The 26,149-nt window shown below is 45.9% G+C and overlaps 2 protein-coding genes across 3 annotated transcripts in view; both read right to left on the reverse strand.

The window, feature by feature from the left end:
- Positions 1–4,434, reverse strand: part of LIN9 (lin-9 DREAM MuvB core complex component) — a 44,556-nt gene extending 40,122 nt beyond the window's left edge. For both annotated transcript variants that reach the window (XM_054168112.1, XM_054168106.1), the window contains exon 1: positions 4,356–4,434. In XM_054168112.1, the coding sequence (XP_054024087.1) occupies positions 4,356–4,434 (79 nt within the window). The remainder of the gene's footprint in view (positions 1–4,355) is intronic.
- Positions 4,435–12,710: 8,276 nt separating this feature from the next.
- Positions 12,711–26,149, reverse strand: part of PARP1 (poly(ADP-ribose) polymerase 1) — a 42,781-nt gene continuing 29,342 nt past the window's right edge. Inside the window, exons 14-23 of the mRNA XM_054170594.1 lie at positions 24,619–24,747; positions 21,314–21,397; positions 19,700–19,822; positions 19,170–19,298; positions 18,734–18,832; positions 17,879–18,031; positions 16,466–16,593; positions 15,889–15,950; positions 13,980–14,094; positions 12,711–13,072 (exon numbers count right to left, since the gene is read on the reverse strand). Of these exons, the coding sequence (XP_054026569.1) occupies positions 12,991–13,072; positions 13,980–14,094; positions 15,889–15,950; positions 16,466–16,593; positions 17,879–18,031; positions 18,734–18,832; positions 19,170–19,298; positions 19,700–19,822; positions 21,314–21,397; positions 24,619–24,747 (1,104 nt within the window). The 3' untranslated portion in view covers positions 12,711–12,990. The remainder of the gene's footprint in view (positions 13,073–13,979; positions 14,095–15,888; positions 15,951–16,465; positions 16,594–17,878; positions 18,032–18,733; positions 18,833–19,169; positions 19,299–19,699; positions 19,823–21,313; positions 21,398–24,618; positions 24,748–26,149) is intronic.

Raw genomic sequence — 26,149 nt, forward strand, 5'->3', positions numbered from 1 at the left:
GTTACACTGATTTATTTCTTTTTCTAGACTCATGGCCTCTTGGGCCACGCTGGAAAACAGAAGAGGCAGGAGGTGTGCCACATCCCTCCTCCAGCTATCCAGGAAAGCATCCAGGCAGAGCAAGTAGCTGTGCAAGGGTAGGGTGCCTGTGAACCACAGCATGAAGTGATGCTGGGACTAAAGGCAACTATTTCTGAATGAAGGACCACCCTTATGCTGGAACCTCCCTCTATGGGATAAGAGGCCATGAAGGAAGACCCTTGTCTCCCTTCCCTTACTTCTGCCCATCCTAAAACACAAGCCACTAGAGGCAGTATCAGCAATCACAGAATCACAAAATATTAGGGGTTGGAATGGACTTCAAAAGATCATCTAGTCCAATGCCCCTGCCAGAGCAGGATCACCTAGAGCAGGTCCCACTACTAGGAAGGCATCCAGGTGGGTTTTGAAGGTCATCAGGGGTGACTCCACAACCATTCTGGGCAGCCCATTTCAGTGCTCTGTCACCCTCACAGTGAAAAAGTTTATCCTTATGTTCACATGGAATCTCCTATGCTCTGGCTTGTACCTCTTGGCCCTTGTCCTATCATTAGGAATCACTGATAAGAACCTGGCTCCATCGTCTCAACATTCACCCTTCACATATTTATAAACACAAGTGAGGTCACCCCTCAGTCTCCTCTTCTCCAAGCTAAAGAGATCCCAGCTCCCTCAGCCTGTCTACCAATAAATACATGGTATCTGGCAATACACTACTGTTTCAGCATTTGTACTCTAAAACATTAACACGGACATCCATCACTGCTACAGCCTGGCTTCTATCTCAGATTCACCTGCCACTTGTTGGTGTTTGCCAACACACAGCACAGGAACACTACACTCTCTGGTAGCTTGGTGGTTTACTCGTGGTGGCCCCATGTTGATGATTTTTACTTAGAAGTGAAAGCATGGTTAGCTATCAAAAATGGCATCTCACTTCCCTTTTACAAAGCTGATTCCAGGCACCCTCCCTCATTGAGAGTCATTCAGACTCAACTGTGCAAAAGAACACATCAGGACACAGGTTTGGCTGTGATGTTGTCTTCAGAGCTTTGCCTATACTGGGACTAGGACAAGCTTCTGGTCACAACTGCATGTGTTGTCTGTTTTATCAAAGTCTTACCTCAGCTTCATTCTGTGTATTTTCTATCAGAATCATCTACAAAGACAACTGCTATTACCAGGAGCAAGAGACAAGGCAGCATTATGCACGCTCTAAAACAATCCTCTGTTACACAGAATCACATAGAGGTTGGAAGGTCCAACCTGCCTAAGCAAGATGGCCTAGAGCAGGTCACACATGAAGGCATCCAGGTGGGTTTTGAACGTCTCCAGTGAAGGAGACATTCCTCTTATCATGCTAGACTTGGTGACCTGAGATCATTTAAATATATCATTAGTATATTAATATATGTTGTGTTTTCCTCTTCTGAAAGGGAGGCAACCAACCATCTGTTTTGCATCACTAAAACTGCCCGCCATTTATCTCTGCTGCAAAATTGCCAGGAGATAAAAGGGGGTAGGGGGAGTAATAAAATAGATACACTGACTAAAATTATTCACTCATCAGGCACCAACCCAACAGTCTGCAGAAAGAAATTCTGTCTCCAAAATATGCAGAAGAGTTTTAATATCAAAAGTGCTTCTTCAGTTGGGCCCTGAAATAGTCTCACATTTTCCAGTCAGAGGATTTGCAGCAGGTATGTTCTTCCTTCACAGCACTTTGCTCCACCTTGGTTGCTATGCCCTCTCCCCTGGCAGCAATCATAAGAAAGGGCCTCCACTACAAGAAATGCACATAGACCTGCACACTGCCATCTTCTTCATTTTTTTAAGCTGTCAGTGTAAACTCTCTTATCCATTTCCAAAGGACAGAATGTCAGCTTTAGAGGAGAACTGAAGAATACTAACTTTAGGAGATAAAATAGGCACACATTATGAGAGACAGCTATATGTGTTACACTCCTCTTCCTCCTGGGCTAAGGGATATGCACTGGCAAAGAGCAAGTAGGTGTTACCAGAATATTCTGGAATGAATTCCACTTAATCAGATTTCCAATTTGAAAGTGGAACTGCATAGTTCTCACCACCCTGCAAAAATGTCCATTTTCTTGTCCCCAGGTATTCTGCATTTACTTACAATTCTTTTTATGGGAAAACTCAGTTATGCTCTACTGCTTCACTAGGTATGCTGGAGAGAATTCACAGGAATACGCAAGTCTGAAAGTTTCTTAGGCATGAAACTGTTCTAACTCTCATAGGAACTTATTTCCACATCACTATGGGAGATTCCAAACCATATTTCGCAATGCTTGCTGCTATTACCCTGTAAGATGCAGACTGAAAACTGTATGAAGGCAGTGTTAAAACAGTCAAGACTGAGTTTACATCTTCATCTTAAGCACAGGACTGGAAAAGAAAGAACCATGTGTGGTGACAGCACAGTAAAATTTGAAAACATCCAGTTCACCATAAGGGAAAACAGGAATGGAAACAGGAGGGCAACACTCTTTGAAACTTTCACATTTCTAGCAGTTCACCAACATTACAGAAAATAGGAAGTTCCCTATTTGACTGCAAACAGAAATATCCCCCAGTTACACCAGAATTAAGTAAATACAAACATTAGAAACAAGGTCAGCACAGCAGAAGTCTGCTGCCTTCACAAACACAAGCACTGTCTTCACCTGCTGAGCTTATACCCTAACAACGATGCTACTGACAAGGGCCTGCAGTATAGCACAACCATCAGTGGCACAGTCACACACTCTAATCTAGTGTCCATTACAGGTGAAGCAACAGACCTGTCAAATCTTCCTGTCAACCTTCCAGGTGACAGGGAGATTATTTTTCAAACTTTATGTTAACTTCTTGAAACACATGGTGCCTTCCCCAGAAAACAGCAGAGCAACTTAAATACCATCCATTCCAACGAAGAGGAAAAGCTGATTCAATAAGCAATAAAACACTGGCAATTATTAATTACAGTTGTTTCAGTTGGTCCATGACTAGTATTAATGAGACTCCAGTGTGGTGCAGCAGACATGACTGAGCTGTACCAAATTGAAAGCCTCCTTTCTACCCTTAATTTATGATGGTTCTTCTTAAGTCTGACTACACAGGCACATCAATTTTTCTCCAGACGGTTGTTGGAGTTGTAACAATGACCCATATAAAGATCTTGCTTGTCAGAAGCAAGATTTCAGCCCTGGGACATCCCTGAGAATCTTCTGGTACAGAAACGGTGTGCCCATGAACTTCCATGGTGATGCACAAAGCAATGTCACCAAAAATATAACCCTGCTCTACTCTATGCACAGTTCCTTAAACTACTGAACACCCTAATTTTATCTTGCCATGTATTTACAGTTTGTAAGGAGACATGTCAAGATAGCAAGTAGCCACATTTTATATGTTGTATAATTTCCTCTTCTATACTGCTCAATACCTGGTGCATGAATCCATATAAAGAGCAACAAATGTATCTTATTAATCTGTCCCCAAGCTTTTATCTGATCCTAGTGTACATTTACACAAACCTTATCCAAGTGCACAGGTCTGTATGGATGTAAGCATATATTTGGGTATTGTCTTCCTATACAGCTAGCTTTCATCTACTGACACACAATACTGAGTCTTCGAGCTTTTCCCTCTGCATCTATCAGTGCCCCCTAGATGCAGTGTGCATGCCCTAAGCCCCCCAGTCCATCAGAGGTACTCACGCTGCACACAGCGCACGCCACGAATGCATTAAGCCCTCCTTTCCCCCGCGGACGCCAGGAGGAACAGGAGCACTGGGCAACTCACCCCTTCCCCGGGGCAGGACACTGCCCTTACCCCCACAGGCAGAGTAGGCTGTCAGGTGTACCCCGCGCACTCACACCCTCCCCGCCCGGCTCCCGGTTCCCGCGCCCCCGCCCCGCCTGCCTGGCAGGTGACGCCCGGCCAGCCCCGCCGCCTCACCCAGGCGGGGCTGGAGACCCAGCCCAAGCACCCCGCAGGGCAACGGGGGTCGCACCCTCGGGAAGGAGCTGCTCGCCCGCTGCCCTTCCCCACGCCACCGGCTGGGCCGGGGCTTCGCCTAGGAGGGGCGGCGGCTGCGGGGCGACGGCGACGGGGGGGGAGCGGGCGGGCCGGCCCGGTTGCCAGGGAGGAGGCTCGGGCTCCGGCCCCACATAGCGCCCACAACGAGAGGAAAGGAGACGGGCCGGCTGCGGAGCCCGGCGCGGGTGCCCCTCCAGGGAAGGGAGGCGGGGGCGAGGGGAGCGGCGGTAGCCGTGAGGGTGGCGGCGGCGGGGGCACGGGTCGCTACTCACTCTCGTCAGGCAGCTGATCGAGCTCCGCCATCTTGAACGAGCCGCGCCGCTTTTTCAAAGGCTGCCTGGCGCGGTGCATTCTGGGGGAGGAGACGGGGCCTTGCGCGAGGCGGCGCTGCCGCGCCGGGACGGCGCTCGCGGGCCCGGCGCGCGGCGGGCGCGTGCGCGGGGCGGCGAAGGGGGAGCGCCGGCCGAGGGGCGGGCAGGGTTAGCGGGGGCGGCGGCAGGCGCGACTCGCGGTTCCGGGGCGTCTGTGCGGCGGAAAGGGGCTTGGCCCCCATCCGCTCCGCTACGAGGGGGACACAACCTGCGACGGAAACCGTGCGCTTCCCACCGCCGGGACTGCTGGGTCCTGGCAGGCTGAGGGGGAGCGGGCACCGTTGGCGGGGGGTAGACTAACACTTGGTCCAGAGGGTCACGGGAAAGTAGCTGTGCTTAGTGTCTTTAAGCAATGCCTCGAGCCTGGCCGTCTGCCTGCAGTCAAGATTTCTTTTTGCCTTCCCCCCCCCCCCCCCAACTGGACTGGTCTTAAATTGCCTTTTCTGCTCTTCCCTGTTACCTGTCCCATGCCTAACCGCAATGACTGAAGAGGCGAGACTTCAGCTCCGGAGAAGCACTACAACTAAAAAAACACCCAGCATAATCACTCCTGGCCCTGTAAGTCATGGTCTGTGGCACTCTTCCTGGAAAGTCGACTGAAATGCTCGCAGAGTCCTGAAGGTCAAGGTCTCACTTCTCACCCAGCACAGGGAGAAGGCCAACAAACCACTGGCAGTGGGTGGTTGTTGCCTAACAAACTCCTTGTCTCACTCTGCCCTCTAATGCAGTCCCCAGCCATCAGAACAGAAGGCTTTCTGCAAGCAGCAAATGGTTTCCTTCTGTAGTCATCTCAGGACTCTGCACCACAGTGAATTTTAAAGCTTCTGCATCACAAAATACAAGCATAGAGATACTACTGTAAACCACAAGCACCTCAAATGCTTATGGACTGGACTCTTAACATGTAATTGGCTTTGACAACAGGACTTAATTACTACTTACACCAGACACAATGTCCTTTTCCTTTTTTTTTGTAATATATGAAAATGCAAATTGAAGTTCAAAATAAATGAAAAGTGTGTCTTAGTCATGGCTAAGTCAGTGTCACATTTTAAAACACACTGCCAACAGCACACAGGCTGTAATTCAAAGTGTACTCTATGCTTGGTTTATTTCATAGACTCAGAGAATTGTTTCACTTGGAAAAGACCTCCAAGATCATCGAGTCCAAGCATCAACCTAAGACCACTGTGGCCATTAAACCATGTCCTGAAGTGTTTAGGTGTTTCTTGAACACCTAAAATTTGCACATCATTATAAGCATCTAGGCACAGCCCAAGGGTTCTGCAAACCCCAGAAAATGTGTATCCTGAGACATGAAGGAAAGCTTTCAATTTGTGTTCTTGATTTGCTATGGAAATGGGATGCCTGGGCAGTCCAGCAGGGTGGGAGGGGCAGGATATAGGTCACATTACAAACCAAATTTTAAAAAATCATTAAACAACAACAACAAATCAATGCTGCCCTTGTGCTTAAGAGGAAAAAAAAGTGTGTTTCTAAGAGAGGGAACTGAGCCAAATCCTTTGGAAATTCCCTCAGGGTTTTCTATGTACATTGTAGGAGTTTTAAAAGAAAAGACATGCATTTTCCACCTTCTTTTTCAGGTCATCTTGAAAGTCTGTTCAAACAGCCTCCTTTCCCTTAGCCCCCAAAGGGCCTAAGACACTTCAGCAAGAGCTTTCCATAATGCACAGCAGAAAACAAAGCAACTGGAGTAGAGAGATGCAAAGCAGCACAGGCATAACCCTAAATAAACTAGCAACAGAAGAGTCATCTGTGCTATTTCCAGTGCAAAAGCTACACAGCATTAAACCCTGCACGACTTTTCCCCTTACCAAAACACCACCACCCAGAAGGAGTGACATAGAATCACTAAGGCTGGGAAAGACCTGAAAAATCATCAAGTCCAACCTTCTACCCAGCACCCCTATGACCACTAGACCATGACTTGAAGTGCCACAACTTTGTCATTTTTTGAATGCCTCCAGGGATGGTGACTCCACCACCTCCCTAGGCAGCCTGTTCCAGTGCCTGCCCACTCTTTCAGGAAATTCTTCCAAATAGCCAACCTAAACCTCCCATGGTGCAGCTTGAGGCCATTACCTCTTGTCCTGTCCCTAGTTACTTGGGAGAAGAGGCCAACAGTGGCCTCACTGCGACCCCCCTTCAGGTAGCTGTAGAGAGCACTGAGGTCTCCTTTCAGCCTCCTCTTCTTCAGGCTAAGCAATCCCAGCTCCCTCAGCCTCCCTTCATAAGACATGCTCTCCAGAACATTCACCAGCTTTGTTGCCCTGAAGGACACAGACCAGTCCTTTCAGGATGAGGTCAACAACAGTGTGTTAATGACACTATTTTTGTATTTCAGCCAGGCTCCCCTTGTCCCAAGGCTTGTATAGAATCATAGAATCATTATGTTAATGCTCAGCTAAGGGTAGCAACACCAACTTCCACAGCTAACAGAAGACACTGATCACCAGTGAGATTCTTACTGCTGTGCTTTGTGAACCTTGTCATCAGGTCTCACTGTGCTGAAAGCAGAAGCTGCACAGCACCACCCTGGCGCTGCAGCTTTCACTGAGGCTGGGATTTTGAGGGGAGGGAAGGAAAGTTTTCTACAACATGATCACATTTTGCAAGAGCCTTCAGAGCCTGAATTTCTAGAAGGGAAAGAAGAAAAAAACCCAAACCAAACCCCCAGTGCCTCACAGGGATTCCTTGTACATTGTGATACTACACAACAGATGAAAAAGCTAAGAGAGATTTCTGCTTGCCCTCAACACCTCCTGCTGATACCTGAAAAATTACCAGGCCACTAGGTAGAATTCCATCTCCAAACCTCATGATGCTGGGTACTCATTTCATTCCAACAGCTGCATTTGGAAAATATTTAGCTGTAGCTATTACCACTTACTGGACTGACACGGTAACAGTCAACACTGTACTATGGAGGATTCCTGCTCTAAAAGGCCTTCTACACCTTGCCCTTCCATGAATGCTGCAGTATTTCCATATGCTGGTTTTCATCTATCCCACACTTGCTGCTTCTGAGTCACACAAATGGGACCAGGGGAGGTTTAGGCTCGAGGTGAGGAGAAAGTTCTTCACAGAGAGTTGTTAGCCATTGGAATGTGCTGCCCAGGGAGGTGGTGGAGTCACCGTCCCTGGAGGTGTTCAAGAGGGGACTGAACGTAGCACTTGGTGCCATGGTTTAGTAGTCACAAGGTCTTGGGTGACAGGTTGGACTTGATGATCTCTGAGGTCTTTCCCAACCTTATTGATTCTATGATTTCACAAAGCCATAGGCAGTGCTATTTGACAGTATTACAGAATGGTTTGGGTTGGAAGAGACTTTAAAGGTCATCCAGTTCAACCCTCCTGCCATGAGCAGGGACACCTTCTGCTAGACCAGGTTGCTCAAGGCCATGTCCAGCCTGGCCTTGAACACCTCCACGGAGAGGGCATCCACAGCCTCCCTGGGCAACCTGTTCCAGTGTCTCACCACCCTCACTGGAAAGAATTTCTTCCTAATATCCAGTCTAAATCTCCCCTCTTCCAGCTTCAATCCATTCCCCCTCATCCTATCACTACAAGCCCTTGTAAAAAGTCCCTCCCCATCTTTCTTGTAGGCCCCCTTCAGGCAGTGGAAGGCTGCTCTGAGATGTATGCCTACAAACACACAATGTTTTCAGTGTGTCTTTGTACCATGCTGGCAAATGTGCAGTTTCCACTTGGGTGATGTGGAAACGACACAGTCATTCTGACAGACAGGCACTGTGACCAAGAACATTTGCTCTCATGGCTAACGACCTGCCATTAGGTACTGCTGACTCACCTGCCTTGCACAGATGGAGGCAGGTCTTTAAAGTGGCTTCACTCATGTCATTTGCTTTCCCAGAGGGTCATGTTAGGCAACCACTCTTAATGATGTGCACCGAAATGCTGCAGAAAGCACTTCCCTGCTCCCATCTCTCCTTAATTACTGCAGATGATATTAAGACACAGATTACACCACCTACTAATCAACACATTCAGAGTCTTGTCAGCACAGTACAGGTAGTGCTACAGCCCAGGGACAGGAGACAGCTAGGGTGTAATTCTCTCACCTCCCCTAGGCAGGCACTGACAGTAGGGAAAGAAACCCACAGACAGCTGGCAGGAGCGTGTGCTGAAGCATGTTATGGAATTAGAATTTGTAAGGAGGGGGCAGGGGAAGCTTCAGTTTCCCCTTTCAGTTGTTTGGAAGCCATGCCTTCTCACCTTCAGACCATGCCTGCACAGCTCACTTTCTGTGAAAACAACCCACAGTGCCCACTGCTTCACAGGCTACCTTCACACTGCAATGAAGGAACGCCAGCAAGTCATCTTGGTTAGGATCTGCACTTCTTCTCATACATGCCACTGCATCTTCAAAAGATGATTTCCAGTGAAGCAGCCTGGCATTTATTTGAAAATAAAAAGACCCACAAGCTCTTGGCCAGATACATGGACTCCACAACACTGGAAACTGTATTTTTTATAGGCATAACAGCAGGAGTGAGAGTATAATGGACTAAGTTAGGGGCCTTACCACATATATAAAAGCAATTTAAGTGAAACACTGAGTGGGATATAAATTTGCCACAGCAACCCTTCAGCAGAAAGTTATAACCCCAGAACTCATAGAGGGAGGTCTGGAACAGTCTTCTAGAAAGAAAGTCGAAGCAATGGCCTCAGTAGTTACAAACATTGCATGACTCATTTAAGAATATGAGTACAACTCTTTATGGTATTGAGAAAGTTTACTGTGCCCAGAGGTCTTTTTTCACATGTAAATTATTTGGGTTTGCTTTTCCTTTCGATTAGGAACAGAAGGGGATGGCAGGTTTCATTAAGGGCTGTTCCAGTACAACTGGTTTTATAGAACTGGTTTCAGTTAGAAAAGACCTCTAAGAGCATCAAGTCTAACTGTCAACCTAACACCACCATGGCCATTAAACCATGTTCCAAAGAGCCCTGTCCACACATTTCTTGAACACCTCCAGGACAGTGACTCCACCACTTCCCTGGGCAACCTTTTGACTAAAGTAGAGGAATAGGTGACTTGTGCTGTACCTTTTCTCTCAGCCAGTCCTTTCCTGCATGAGCTTGGGCAAGACACAATCAATGTACAGACTGTCAGTCAGCAAACCCTGGCTGGCTTCCTTTGGCATCCTTTGGACACGATGATCTTGAAGGGCTCTTCCAACCTGGTTCTATTTTATGCAACAGAGCCTCTAGTCACGCTAAATAAAGAGAAAATGTGTAAATATTTACACATTGCTGCTTTTTGCAGCTTAACATTTAGATCAGAACTTATTCCTCAACATCCCTCCTCTGCAGAGGAAAAAAAAAACAAAGCAGAGGATGTCATGGGACCTAATGTCTTGACAACTCGTTCCTTTCAAGTAGTTTTGACAGATATGGGACTATCTGTTCATCCAGCTCTGCTTCATGCACATACTCCAAAAGCAATGCCTTCAGTGGTTGTCACTGTGCTGCTCTTCTTGGCCTGGCCCCGGGGAGAGGCTGTCTGTATGCTTGGTCACAGTGGCACCAGTGCCTGCTTTCAGAGCAGGGCTGCTTTGCACTCAGACAAGCTGGCAGCAGAAGCAGCACCTTGAATTCAGAAATACAGAATACAGAATTAACCAGGTTGGAAAAGACCTTGGAGATCACCAAGTCCAACCTATCACTCAACACCATCTAATCAACTAAACCATGGCACTGAATGCCTCATCCAGTCTCTTTTTAAACACCTCCAGTGACGGTGACTCCACCACCTCCCTGGGCAGCACATTCCAATGGGCAATCTCTCTTTCTATGAAGAACTTCTTCCTAACATCCAGCCTAAACCTCCCCTGGTGCAGCTTGAGACTGTGTCCTCTTGTTCTGGTGCTGGATGCCTGGGAGAAGAGACCAACCCCCACCTGGCTACAACCTCCCTTCAGGTAGTTGTAGACAGCAATAAGGTCTGCCCTGAGCCTCCTCTTCTCCAGGCTAAACAACCCCAGTTCCCTCAGCCTCTCCTCACAGGGCTGTGCTCCACACCTCTAACCAGCTTTGTTGCCCTTCTCTGGACATGTTCAAGTGTCTCAATGTCCTACTTAAATTGAGGACCCCAGAACTAGACACAGTAGATGCAATAGTTGCACCTGCACTTCATTCCTTTGTTCCTTCATTGTTGTGGCCAATGTGTGGAACCTGGAACTTAGATGCGTTAAAACTCATGCCCTTGGACTCTGCCCATCTGTCCATCCTGTCAAGGTCCCTCTGCAGAGCTCACCTACCCTCTAACAGATCAACTCCTGCCCCCAGCTTGGTGTCATCTGAAAATTTACTAATGGTGGACTCCATTCCCTCGTCCAGATCATCAATAAAGATATTAAACAGGATTGGGCCAAACACTGATCCCTGGGGGACACCACTAGTCACTGGCTGCCAGCTGGCAGTGGCACCATTCACCACCACTCTCTGGGCACAGCCCTCCAGCCAGTTCCTAACCCAGTGCAGAGTGCTGCTGTCTACCAGATTTCACTGTGGAACTGTCACACCTATGGGCCCCAAAGGGCACCTGCTGCCTCTTCAAAAAGTCCTGCCTCACTGTATCTTTTCTGCTGTATTGGTGGGGTTAGAGACAGAGCTTGGCATATACTTGCTCATGCTGCAATTCTAACTGGGCACTACGTATACATTGTAAAACACTCCTTGTACTGCTTGGGTTAGAGCGAAAGGGAACTTTGAGCCACCTCTGGTACAAGTGACAGAGGGAACATCAAAAGGATCTACATTTGATTCCTGTTCTCAAACTGAACTGTAAGCTGGGTTTTGGCAGGGAGGGAAAAAAGCCCCAAACAATTTAATCTGCCTCACCAGTAAACTGAACTGGTTCTTGTATTCTCTTTCAGAGACTGACAAGATTATACTTAAGTGACCGACCACAGGTTTCTGTTGGAAGCAAAACAATGATTAGCCACTGGCTAAGAGGAACCAGAAGAAAAGGGTCACTCTTCACTTCCTCTCAAAATCCATTAGCACCTACCTCAATTGATTCTTTTGTGTTCAACTGCCCTCATGACATACAACTTACCCAGCTCTTCCACATTTCCTTCTCTCCCCAACAGCAGCTTTATTTTCCATCTATCACTCCTCATTCTCCTCTTCTTCAGCAGTCCTGGAAACAGCTGCACCACAAGCAATGACTTTGGCTTCAAACTCCTTTTGTCAAAAGGCACTGGGACATGACAATGTTTAAGGAAGCCGATTTGCTGTTTCCATGCAGGTTACCAAAGACTCAAGCTGCAGCCATCACAATAAGCTTGAACTGTCTCTTCTTGGAAAGGGAACTGTCACAGTGGAGGAAATACTGAATGCACTGTCAGTACAGAGTTGTCCCTGGGGATTAGCAACTTCACCTAACAGCTCAGGGAAACCAGTAATTTTTGGAGAGAAAGAACTGCTGTTACTCCATTGTCAAGTACTCCCACATTGTTCCATGACTTACTGAAAGTGAGAAGTCAACAATGATGACTAAACATTGAAATTATTTGTTTATATTGAGGTTTGAAGACAGGGAATTGAAGACTACCCACAGAGTGGCAAACAGACTTCACTCCAGGTCACTGGCAAGTGAAGCTTGAGTCCAAACACAACTTACGGCTTTGCGAGGATTTGAGTCTGCAACAACCAACTTACATCACATTGAAGGTAGATATTGAAAGGAGGTTTATTTGGGCTAATACTAAATTCAAACAGCCACAAGTTCCATTTTTTCCATGTTGACCACACCAAACCATTGACAGAAGAAGTTTTGGTGGCAAGTCCACACTTCCATTTCACCATGACTTCCTGCAGTGTGACTGCAGATCTCCATAGCTGGCATTCAATCTGCAGAGACAACCAAGCTCAAGAACGTTCTACCAAATGCACGTCGATCACGGCTCCAAATCAAACCCATTTGGAAGTTTTGAAACATAAAGCTGTTAGTATGAAATTAGTTTTTATTTTTTTCTTTTTTCTTTTTTTTTAACCTCAAAATAAATGCACATTTCTCATTTATTCAAATGAAAACTGGAAAGGGGAAACAGCAACCAAAAAAAAAGATCTTAAACAAGAGGGAACCTAACAGCGCAAATACCACAAACATCCTCAAGTTCCTTCTCCTGCTATTGTCCAGCTCTGTTTGGCTAAAAACATTGATTTGGGCTTTTTTTTAAATCCTCTTTTTTTTTTTTGGGGGGGTGGTGGTGGTGTGTCAGTTTGGTCAATTAAAAGAAAGCCCCCACATTAGAAGTGGTATAAAACAAAAGCCAGGTACTTGTCCTTATCAGAATTCAGGTCCATGTGTTGCCTCACATTTATATAAAACTTTCACTAAGTGTTGTACTAAATAGGATTTTAGTAACCTCTTCTGCAGTTTAGCTCTTGGTATCTTGGTAAGAGAAGTCAATGCATAAGCGTGTCAGAAGTCAACTCTATAGCATAACTACAGTATAACTCTAACAGGGCTTCTAAACAGTGTTCACCAGAGTGATGTCTTATAGTTGAATTTCAGTTTCAGCAGGTACTTCAGGTTTACCTGAGCAACATCATACACAATATATCTGGGAAGAACGTTAAGGAACAACTGCAGTGGTTATAACACACACACACACACACACACACACAAACAAAACCCCCTCCTGGCACAGTCAAACTTCACCTTTAAGTTCCCATACAGATGCCTGTGTGGTTAAGCATTTCTAACAGCTCAAACCACAAATCTTTCAGTTTTACTTTCCTTCAAATCTGAAGTTGTCCTGTGCAACAACAGTTAGAAACAAGCAACTAACAGTGATCTGGAGAATTACCAGTGGTGCAGCATGACTCCTAAGTGACAGGCAGGTGAACAGATAGATACAGGGCTGTAGCTCTTGAAGTTTTTTGACAGCCAGAGCCATAAAACACAACATCTCTCTTGCCAGCTAACCAGTTAAGCAATGCAGCCTGGATGAGATCTGGAATCTACAATTTTAATTGTTGCTCTATGACTACCTTCCAGCAAAGCTGTTAATGTCCTCTTAATTTCCCACTATAAGCCCAAACTGGAATCCCAGAGAAGAGTTCTGTAATGGCTGGCAGTGCTTGCACATTCTGTGAGCACACTTGGGGTTTTTTTTCAGAAGGCAGTTGCAGCTCAGGTATTTGTTTCTCAAAGCTTTAGGCTTCAAACTTACCTCTAATCCAAATGTTAGATGAAAAGCAACCCCATTAAACACAGTGTAAAACAAAACTAATGTACATCTGATTACCTCACTTAGCTGTTATATTTTATCATCTGACCAAGACAGAGGTGATGATGCTGTTAGTACTCCAGGGCAGATCTACAAGAAACAAACCAACCACAGTGTGCCACAACTCCTGACTGATGTTAACAAGGTCTCCCTAGACTGAGCAGCACTCACACACAGTGAAGACTACCCACAGAGTGGCAACAGATCCCACTCCAGCCAACACAAAGGCAAAGGATACTCATTATACAGAAGACAGGTATCATTAATTCCTGTTGAGATCCCATTTCCTAAGGGAACCTCTACACCACCAAGGGTGGTGGTGGCTGTGGGATCAGGTGCAGTTTTGCCCAAGCCTAGAAAGAGAAAAAAAACACATGTTACAAATCTAGAAGATAACACAGACTTTGCATGTCAAGAAAATGACTCAGCCAGCCAAGTATCACTTCACCTATTTTCAACTGCTGACCAAGTCCAAAAGTATCTCAAGAAGGAAACAAAGGATTCATAGAATGGTTTGGGTTGGAAGAGACCTTAAAGATCATCTAGTCTATGTGTAGGGACAGCTTCTACTAGACCAGGTTGCTCAAGGCATCATCCAACCTGTCCTTGAACACCTCCAGGGACAGAACATCCACAGCCTCCCTGGGCAACCTGTTCCAGTGTCTCACCACTGTTATTGTAAACAATTTCTTCCTAATATCCAGTCTAAATCTGCCCTCCTCAAGCTTCAATCCATTCCCCTTCATCCAATCACTACAAGCCCTTGTAAAAAGTCCCTCCCCAGCTTTCTTGTAGCCCACTTCAGGTACTGGAAAGCTGCTATTAGGTCTCCCTGGAGCTTCCTCTTATCCAGGCTGAAGAGCCCCAACTCTCACAGCCTGTCTCAGTGAGGGAGGTGCTCCAGCCCTCTGATGATCTTCTCATGGCCCTCCTGTAGACCTGCTCCAGCAATTTGATGTCCTTCTTTTGCTGGGGGCCCCAGAATTTGCTATGGGCTGTTCATTTAATTCAGCATCACCAGACTTAATGGTCCTTGTACTCTGTACATTAAAAGTATGAATTTTAGCCTTTTGGCTGTTAATAGAATAGAACAGAATAGAATAGAATAAACCAGGTTGGAAGAGACCTTCAAGATCATCACGTCCAACCTATCATCCAACACCACCTAAACAACTAACCCATGGCACCAAGCACCCTATCAAGTCTCCTCCTGAACACCTCCAATGATGGTGACTCCACCACCTCCCCAAGCAGGCCATTCCAATGGGCAATCATCTAATCTGTATGATCAAAGCTAAACCAGGCCACACTTCTAGCTCTCACATCCTAGGCTCCAGAACTGGAAACAGGCACATTGCAGTATTTTCATAGAAGTGTTAACAAACCAATTCTTATTCTATTTAAACTCTTCAATCCAAATCTGATTCGATGTCCATAATAGCCCGAGTAGTGTGTATTGAACAAGATGCTGAATCACATTCTATTCCACTTTGGGCAACTGATTCTTGTTTTTCTTTTTTTTTAAGCCTATCAAAATGAATAGTTTAAGAAAAACCACTCATTACTGAAAGTTACTGTTCTTCATTCTCCCATCTCAGTAGAGAGGATGATTACCATTTCTTTTGCTTGAAATACAGAGCTCAGTCTTTCTTTTTCAGTGCAACGCACTGATATTTTCGCAGACAGCAGTGTAATGAGAACAGCTGTTCCATCTGAACTTTTATTCTTAGCTTTTCCCTTCTCTCCAAGCTTCTGAGGCACTTTGAAAGCTAAACAATTATTCTTCTGATCTACCCAGCCTCTCATCTTGTTTTTTTTTTTTCCCTGAAGTACATACTGCTGTTACAATGAAAGTGAGCAAGAAGTTGGAAAATGCACCTTGCATTTCCTTCTGTGTAATACCAAAAGAAAGTTTTCTCCTCAACTTCAGACAAGACATTCACTTCAGTCTCAACATTCCAGGTGTACTAACTCCCATTCCAAAACACCATGTGCACATATACAGATGCACCTCCAGGGCAACACTATGCAAACTCTTAGAAGGGAGTACAGCTATGACATTACTACCATTCTCTTCAGTAAGCAGAGATCCACAAGGCGAGTTTGCCGTCACTAACAGATTACCCATGAAAAATACTAATGCTTACCTTTCACACTGTGTTTTCCCTTGGGCAATTTTGTTATGTGAGAAGCATTCTTCAGCTCATACCTAGACAGCACAAAGAACACACAGTAGCATTTTACATTTGTCTTAAAACCATCTTGGTGAGAAAATACAATTTTTTCAGGCTTCAGTTTACCCATGGATCCATAGAATGGTTTGGGTGGGAAGGGACCTTAAAGATCATCTAGTTCCAAACCCATGCCATGGGCAGGGACACCTCCCACTAGACCAGGTTGCTCAAGGCCTCATCTACCCTGGCCTTAAACAGATCCAGGGAAGGTGCATCCATGACGTCCCTGAGCAACCTGTTCCAGTGAGTTAATACAAAGTTATTTTAGATTCTAGTCTTATGGAACTCAATAGCCTTCCTTCCTTGTCTCAGTTACTAATTCCAGACCTGCAACACTGATATTTGCTCCACCACACAGCTCCCATTTTAAGAAGTCTTGTTTCTAAAGAAACACCACGTATTTCTTCCTCATTAAAGAAAAGACTTGTGATTTTAGCACCTTTTGCCACCACCTGTTAAGCAAGTTCCACAAATACTTTAAGTTACTTACATATTTCCAAGGGCAACTTCTCCCAGCAGTAGTAAGCCTATGGGATCAGCCTGAGATGTGTGACAGTAGTTGGCACTCTTGGATACCATGTCTGCAAAATAGATGCCCTTCCCAAACATGTAGCCAGTCTGCAAGCAGAGGAAAAGGGAAGGGAAGAAAAAAAAAAATAAGAAAAAAAGAAGAGATTGAGACAATAAGACAAAAGACAGTACTGAAACCACCTGGCTGGGAGCAAAGGCATTGAAACAGGCTGCTCAGGGAGGTGGTGGAGTGTTCGAGAAACGTGCAGCCATGGCACTTTGGGACATAGTTTAATGGCCATGGTGGTGTTAGGTTGACTGTTGGACTTGATGATCTTAGAGGTCTTCCCCAACTGAAACAATTCACAGAATCACAGAGTATTAGGGGTTGGAAGGGACCTCCAGACATTGAGTCCAAGCCCCCTGCAAAGCAGGGCCTCTTAGGGCAGGTCACACAGGAATGCATCCAGGTGTGTTTTGAAGACCTCAGTTCCATGATAGTTCAAGCCCTTAGACACCAGTCAGCAACCCACTCTGGACACACAATGTTGCATGCATACTGAGAGATAACACCTAGCCTTCCCCACAGAGAAATACATAGGTTGTCTCTGACTGTGGCTGTCTAAGTTGAGTCTGCTGCTATTCATTTAGTCTGCTGCCTCATGCCAGCTTCAAAATCAGACCGCTGGCTGGAGGAAAGTATTATGGGGCTTGAAGTTGAGATTCTAACATGGGAGGCTTCCTGTTCCAGTTGCTGCTTTTGGATTCTGGGTTTTTCAGTGCTGGCTCTTCTGCTGAGATGGCAGCAGGACAAGAAGGGATGGGGGAGTAGCTCTCTGGCTTGGGTTTTCAGCTCGCTTGCTTCTGTTTGCTGCTGCTTTCTGCTGTACTTTTTCTGCAAATAAGCTAAGGTAATTGTGCACTTGCATTATCTGACTTGCTCAGTAAACTCTAGAATAGAATAGAATAGAATAGAATGGAATAGAATGGAATTAACCAGGTTGGAAAAGATCTTTGAGATCATCAAGTCCAACCTATCACCCAACACCATCTAATCAACTAAAGCATGGCACCAAGTACCCCATCCAGTCTCTTCTTAAACACCTCCAGTGATGGTGACTCCACCACCTCCCTGGGCAGTACATTCCAATAACCAGTCTCTCTTTCTGGGAAGAATTTCTTCCTAACATCCAGCCTAAACCTCCCCTGGCACAGCTTGAGACTGTGTCGTCCTCTTCTGTCTCCACCTGGAATTTCTGTGTGTGTGTTCTTTTTCCCTCCCTTCTGCATTGAGGGATGCAACCAGGTTAACCCATTGGTTCACTTTAACCTCTTCACAGTGGCCAGCACTGAGCACAGGGATGTAGGTAGCCAGAGAAGCTGCTTCACATACCACAGGAGCTTCGGGGGGCGCTATCCGGAGCCCCTGTGAGAGGATGCCAGCAAAGTTGGTGGTGCGGGAACCGTGCCAGAGCAGCTGGCGGTTATGGAGCTGCTTGAACGGTTTGTAACGCTGGCTCTCCCCTTCCCGCTCGATCCTGAAGATCTGCCATTCACAAAGGCAGAGGGGAAAAAAGAACAACCAAGAAACATAAACAGCTGCCTCCATGCATCTAATCAGAGATATATATATATAAATAAAAAATCCACTCTGGAATCTGTTCCAATGAGAGTCTGGATTGTGCACCAATGGCAGTCTGGAACTATACGCCAATGGCAGTCTGGGAGTGTACACCAATGGCAGTCTGGAACTACACACCAATGGCAGTTTGGAACTACACACCAATGGCAGTCTGGGACTGTACACCAATGGCAGTCTGATCATCTAGGAAAACTGATCTGGGTGGTTTTTAGTATTTGCAACCTGCTATGCCATACTAGGAAGAAGAGGCAGCACTGATCACACAGTACCTGCTACTGATGGCTTCTCCACCTTTCTCTTTTGCATTTTCATGAGACCATCATTTTCTGAAAAATCATTCAATGAACTAAGGCTCCACTTTAGAAGGTGATTACCCCTCCACCTTCTTTTTGAGGCCAGTTAGAATCTGTCAAGGACATCTCAGGAAGGTTAGACTCATCCCTGCTTAGACTTGCTATTATTTAAACAGCGACTGGTCTACCAAGCCATCCCTTCAAAGGTAACCAAATAACCTACTCCAAAATAAAAGCCCATCTTGCTGACAAGAAAGTTGACTTACAAGAATCCAATCTTCACAAACCCAAACCCTACTATTGCCCAGCTTACTTCCATGACTTTGAGATCATAAGCATTGTGAGTAGCTGCATGAGTGTTTTTCACATATTGTTTAATAATCTTGGCTTCTTCTGAGTCTTTGTCAACAACCTGCAAAGAGGCAAAGGAGAAAGCCTTTTAGCATCCGAACTAGCAGGCTTGTTATCATATAGTAACCCATCCTATGCTTGCAACTCCCCAGTTTAAGCCTCCTCTATCATTCAGGTGAAAATTTATCCCCAACTAGAGAGCAAACAGCATTCAGGTCACAGAATGTCTGGGACGGGAAGCACCTCTGGAAAGCAGAGATGATTTCCAACTCCCCTGCTGAAAGCAGGGTCACCTGGAGGAGGTTGCCAAGGGCTAACTCCTTTTCATTTGTTAAGACTCCAAGCTATAAGGACATCAGCTTGTGTTCACAGTCACTCCTCTCCTTTATTTCCTTTACCTTAATATCAGTTCGAAGTTTTTCATAGTTGATGTCAATTGGGTCTTTATCTCCATCTTCATTTCCACCTCTGAGAAGGCTGTAAGCAACCTCAATATCAAGCAAATTGTCCAACATCTGCACTTTAGCCTAAAGAAGGTGAAGTAGTTATTTTACTTCAGCCTTTGACACATTCAGAATAACTCTGGAAGACCCCAAATTATACATGTGAAGCACTGGCCACACACTGCCATCTAACAACACAACAATAACCCCCCCCCCCCCAAACAACAACAATAAAAACAACCAACCCCCAAAAGAACACATTAAATATACTAAAATATGCATGGGCAATAATCTGTATCTTCTAGTACATGCCACAATTATCTGCACATGTAGACACACAGAAACAAGAAGATACTCTGCAGAAAAACCAAGCTTAACTTCCTGAATGAATGAAGTTAAAGTAAGTCTTCAAACCTCACAAATTCTGTCTGTTAGGTGTCTGATATCAGACCTATTGCACACAAGATACTGTTTCCAGTCAATACCTGAATGTATTCCAAGTTATTTAGGAGAGGTGGTTTCTTCATCCCAAAGTCATGAGGAATCAGAGTATAGAAGCGGTTGGAGAGGTCCAAGATCTGGGATTCTGAACCACTGTCAGAAACTGCCTAGACAAGACAACAACAGCAAAGAGAATTACTGAGTAAGAATTAAAAGGGGCAGCTTTATTTTGTTGGTTGGCATAGAACTCCCAGTACTTGCACAGAAAGACACAGAATTTCTGGTACAAGAAAATTCTAATGAGCACTGTGCTTCTGGAGGGCAAAATAAAGGCTCTGGATATGGAAGGGGTGCATGTCCTTGGCAAGGTTCTGATCTACTCAAACAGCTGAAGCTGTGCTTTGCCAGGGGGCCCAGGACAAATAAAAATTAAAGCTGGGGTGTGCTTGTTCACTTTTGCAAGCTGTTCAGGCAAAACTATCCAGTGATTCTTGGAATGGTCCAGACCATTATGTGCAAATATAGTAAGGTCATCAAGCCAGACCCCTTCCTCTGTCAACTTCATTCACATCCTCAGACAGACTCCTCTGGGGTGGCAAAACCAGCTGGCTACTAGAACAAGACACTGGCTTCATGTGCTCAGCTGCCATTTATGTCTGGCTTGGCCTGAAATTTTTGCTATGGAAGTGTCAAAGATAGAAGTACTGCCCAAACTGATACAGTGTGGTACTACTTGTGGAATCATAGAATGGTTTGGTTTGAAAGGGACCTTAAAGATATCTAGTTCCAAACCCCCTGCCATGGGCAGAGACACCTTCCACAAGACCAGGTTGCTCAAGGCCCCCTCCAACATTTCCAAGGAGAGGACATCCACAACCTCCCTGGGCAACCTGTTCCAATGTCTCACCACCCTCACTCTAAAGAATTTCTTCCTAATATTCAGTCTAAATTTCTCCCCTTCTAGCTTAAGCCACATCCTTTTCTCCAACAAGAGAGAGCGCAGATCTTTACACACACAGCTCAGCATTCATCCCACTCCGAGCCCAGGACTTCCCAACTCCCCTCTTGCTCTAACATCTCTTTCATGCAGTTGTAGTTTAAATCCAGCCAGTAGCTGAGACTTACACGGTCACTCACACACTGCCCCATGCATCCCCAGTGGGATGGGAAGGGAAAATTTGGATCAAAATGCACAACTTTATGGTTGAGAAAAGGAGAACTTAATAGGGACAATACTGAGTATGAAGGAGCTGCAGGAATAACAATAATCATAGAACTGTTTTGGCTGGGTGGCCTCTCCCAAAGCCTGACCACTCTTTACATAAAGAACTTTTTTTTGGTACCCAACCTAAACCTCCCCTGCCACAATTTCAGGCCATTTCCTCTTGTTCTATCACCTGGTAACAGGGACAAGAGACCAACCCCCACCTCACTCCAACATCCTTTCAGGGAGTGGTAAAGAGCAAGGAGGTCTCCCCCCAGCCTCCTCTTCTCCAGACTATACAACCCCAGTTCCCTCAGCTGCTCCTTGGCAGCCCAGTTCTCCAGACACTTCACCAGCTTTGCTGCCCTTCTCTGGACACACTCCAGCATCTCAATGTTGTTCTTGCAGTGAAAGGCCCAAAACTGAACACACCAGAGCCAGGACATGTGCTCACCTGTTGAACCTCATTAAGGATGGAGTATGCACTCTGGATCTGTCGCTTGCTCAGCTTTCCCAGTGGCATCTTCTGCAGGTCAATCTGATGAAGATTTAAATGATTAAAAGAGGATTTCACTACACTGAAAACACTGCAGCATTCTTTCTCTGGTTTCTAGGGAACAAATCTCTCCATCCTGGTAGGACTGACCACAAGAAGAATGGAAAGATTTCAGACTTGGCATTAATCTCTGTGGATGGAGGAATGATGTCAGCAGGAGAGTGCTTACTACTGAGAAAACATTCTATAAACAAAGGAATACTGCAACAGGAAACAAAGATTATCACAGAATGTCACAGAATCAACCAGGTTGGGAGAGACCTCCAAGATCATCAAGTCCAATCAATCACCCAGCCCTAATGAATCAACTAGGCCATGGCACTAAGTGCCTCATCCAGGCTTTTTCTCTTGCCCTGTCCCTTGCTGCGTGTGGGAAGAGACCAACCCCTACCTCACCCCAGCCTCCTCTGAGGCAGTTGCAGAGTAATAAGGTAGTTGTATTGAAATAAACTCCTATATGCTTGGTAGAAGTCCTTGAAAATATGACAAGCAGGAAGAGAAATGCATCACATCAATCCACTGTTGTGTCATGGAAAGACTCAGAATTTACTTCAGTTTTTGCAGAGCAACAGTGTCTGAATGGAATGAAATAGTTGACATCAGGCTGATTAAACTTGAGAGTCCTGGTGGGTAACAAGCTATCTATGGGTCAGCAATGTGCCCTTGTGGCCAAGAAGGCAAATGGGATCCTGGGCTGCATTAACAGGAGTGTGGCCAGCAGATCCAGGGAGGTTCTCCTGCCCCTCTACTCTGCACTGGTGAGACCTCACCTGGAGTATTGTGTCCACTTCTGGGCTCCCCAGTTCAAGAGGGACAGGGATCTGCTGGAGAGAGTCCAATGGAATGCTATAGGGATGATTAAAGGATTGGAGCACTGCCTTATGAGGAGAGGCTGAGGGACCTGGGGCTGTTTATTCTGGAGAAGACTGAGAAGGGAGTTAATAAGTATATATAAATATCTGAGGGTTGGGGGTCAAGAGGAAGGGGACAGGCTCTGCTCAGTTGTAGCCTGTGATAGAACCAAGGGTTAATAAACTACAACAAAGGAGGTTCTACCTCAACATGAGGAGGAACTTCTTCACTGTGAGGGTTACAGAGCACTGGAACAGGCTGCCCAGAGAGGTTGTGGAGTCTCCTTCCCTGAAGACTTTCACAACCCATCAGGATGTGTTCCTCTATGACCTGTGCTAGCTTCTATGGTACGGCTCAGGCACGGGGGTTGGACTCCATGGTCTCTGGAGGTCCCCTCCAACCCCTAACATCTTGTGATCCTGTCCTCCCGTGAAGGAACCAAGCAGCCATTCTCAGAGGCTGCACAGAAACCCCTACCAAGGAAACCATAATTTCCTCTAACGGCAAACAGCTGCTTGGCAGCAGCAGTACAGGAAGATAAATCTAACAGGAAGACATCTGGACTCCCAGGTCCCCAGCAGATCTGCTGATGGTGTCAATTAACACAGCTTCAAAAGAGCTCTACACAACCAGAGCCTTTTACCAGTTCCAGTTACAAAGAGTTATCAATATTTTAGAAGACTTTGATGTAAAGAACCACTGAGGGTACAGGAGAATACAACTAACCCAAGGAACGACAAGACGCTGGGCAAGCCATCAGAAAGCTCTCAAATGAGTTCTACAAAATGGTACAAAGTCTGCTCACAAAAGTGGATACACAAAATGCTGATAGAGAGCAAACAGCAGCTGCTTACATACGAAGTCTGAGGGCAGGGTAACTCTGCTGGCTGAAAAAAAACCAACTCAAATTTATGTAGGATTTACCCACAGCTGCAGTAAAAACAAACTGCAGGATCTCTGACCAGCAGTAGAACTATTTCTGTGTAAGGTGAGACAGATGATCAGAGAACCACAGAAGGCTTGGGGTTGGAAGGGACCTCCAGAGATTGTCGAGTCCAACTCTCCTGCAAAGCAGGGCCACAGGGCAGGTCACACAGGAAAGCATCCAGGCAGGTTTTGAAGATCTCTAGTGAAGAAGACTCCACCACCTCTCTGGGCAGCCTGTTCCAGGGCTCCATCACCCTCACGGAATTTCCTGTAGTTGACATCCATTGCCCCTTGTCCTCTCACTGTCTATCATTGAAAAGAGATTGACTCCATCCTCCTGACAGCCACCCTCCAGATGTTTGTAGACATTCATAAGGTTCCCTCTCAGCCTTCTCTTCTCTGGGTTAAACAGCCCCAGGTCTCTCAGCCTTATCTTGTACCTTCCTCTTTCCTGATGCTGTGAGACCACTCTCTGAAAGCTTGTTAGAAACATCAATCAAGACAGACAGAGGAAAGAAGACTGGAAGGAAATAGGGTATCATTAAAACAAAACAGAAACACAACAAACAAAATAATCCCAGGTTTGATCCTGTTCAGAAGAGGACCTGGACTTTGTCAAAGCACTTCATTAAGTGCTGGCAGCACTTCTGAAGTCTGATCTGCATGCTCAGTCATTTCCTAGCTAAAATAGTGGAAGTGCTGCCCCACCTCAAAGTGGGGTTCAGCACACCACTCACAAAAAGAGAAGTGTTTCCAGCCTCCTGTCACCAGCAAATTGGTTATCTGTGTTATTATTTAAAGAGCATTCAGCAAACAGTGGTCAGGATGCATGTGTCACTAGAAAAACAAACAACATAGAATGATTACTGAACTCAGACCTGGCAGGTGAGCTTCTCATAGGCTTATTACATTGAGGACAGTGATACAGACATTCCCTACTGGAGAACAAAGGCTGCACTATCGTAACTAAGTTACTACCTCCAGTGCCTGGCAGATTTCCTTGTTTAAAGGCTGATCTAAAACATACAATAAATTCAGGGAAGTGTGATGCACCTTGGATTGCAAAGAAAGTGCTTCTGGCTCTCTAAGTATGATCATAGAATAGTTTGGGTTGGAATGGACCTTAAAGATCATCTAGTTCCAATCCCCCTGCCATGGCAACTAGACCAGGTTGCTCAAGGCCCTGTCCAATCTGGTCTTCCAGGGAGGGGGCATCCACAACCTCCCTGGGCAACCTGTTCTAGTGTCTCACCACCCTCACTGGAAATAATACCTTCGTAATATTCAATCTAAATCTCCCCTCTTCCAGCTTCAATCTATTCCCCCTCATCCTCTCACTACAAGCCCTTGTATAAAGTCCCTCCCCAGCTTTCTTGTAGGCCCCCTTCAGGTACTGGATGGAGGGTTAGAATGTGTGTAGTCACCTCAAATTCCACCATTGCTTTCTTCATGCTCTCCACATCAAAGATCATCTTAATAAGGTCTTGGATTGGCTTAGCGAGTTTTGATTTTGTCCCAGCACCTACTGTCAGTTTCCTGACAGCTTCTTCATCCTGGGAAGTAAAAATAGTATCAGAATTAGCAAAATCACAAAAGCAACAGGCTGGCTGCTATGGTAACAACTCAAAACCAATGTAATGAGTGCCTACTCTGACTAGTCTGAAGTTCATGGGGAGCGTGGGACACTGACATTTTGGAGCAGAGTGCATTAAAAATCCACCTAGTCAGTCATTTGGCAGATGCTATTTCAAGAGGTGGCACTGTAAAATCGAAGTACAATTAAGGGAATGGGAACTCTGTGCATCTCTGCTTCACCTCAGCCAACAGTATTAATTACTTTTGTCTGCAATCCTTCTGCTGCAGAGAGACCTTGAGATGGAAAAAATGACAATTTACTCCGCTGCTTTTATGACAAAAGAGAGAGATGTTTCTTTAAAAAAAAAAACACACCAAACCCCACACTGCCAAAGATGAGTACAGGAATTATCAGTTAGAATAGAATAGAATAAACCAAACCAGGTTGGAAGAGACCTTTGAGATCATCAAGTCCAACCTATCACCCAACACCATCTAATCAATTAAACCATGGCACCAAGCACCCCATCCAGTCTCTTCCTAAACACCTCCAGTGGTGGTGACTCCATCACCTCCCTGGGCAGCACATTCCAATGGCAAATCACTCTTTCTATGAAGAACTTCTTCCTAACATCCAGCCAAAACCTCCCCTGGCACAGCTTGAGACTGTGTCCTCTTGTTCTGGTGCTGGTTGCCTGGGAGAAGAGACCAACCCCCACCTGGCTGGGAGTTGTAGACAGCAACAAGGTCTGCCCTGAGCCTCCTCTTCTCCAGGCTAAGCAACCCCAGCTCCCTCAGCCTCTCCTCACAGGGCTGTGCCCCAGACCCCTCCCCAGCTTTGTTGCCCTTCTCTGGACACATTCCAGCATCTCAGCATCTTTCCTAAACTGAGGGGCCCAGAACCGGACACAGGACTCAAGGTGTGGCCTAATCAGTGCTGAGTACAGGGGCCCAATGACTTCCCTGCTCCTGCTGGCCACACTGTTCCTGATGCAGGGCAGGATGCCATTGGCCTTCTTGGCCACCTGGGCACACTGCTGGCTCCTGTTCAGCCTACTATCAACCAGTACCCCCAGGGCCCTTCCTCCACTCTCCAGCCACTCTGACCCCAGCCTGCATGGGGTTGTTGTGGCCAATGTGTAGAACCTGGCCCTTAGCCTTATCTTCTAGATGCTTTCATGGATAAATGTGTTGCACCAATAGAGCATCTGCCAGATGCTTCAGAACACCACTGCACATTGCAGCCTGACAGCCACTTTCTCGCTGCGGTATTCAAATTGCCAGAAATAAAGAGCTGAGCCTCGACTCCTTCTCGCTGAGGGATGGCATCTGGTAATTTGGCCACAGGGAAAAAAAAGCCAAGCAAAAAACAGGCAGCAG

Source organism: Dryobates pubescens, chromosome 2 (assembly GCF_014839835.1).
Source record: "Dryobates pubescens isolate bDryPub1 chromosome 2, bDryPub1.pri, whole genome shotgun sequence".
Taxonomy (NCBI): Eukaryota; Metazoa; Chordata; class Aves; order Piciformes; family Picidae; genus Dryobates; species Dryobates pubescens.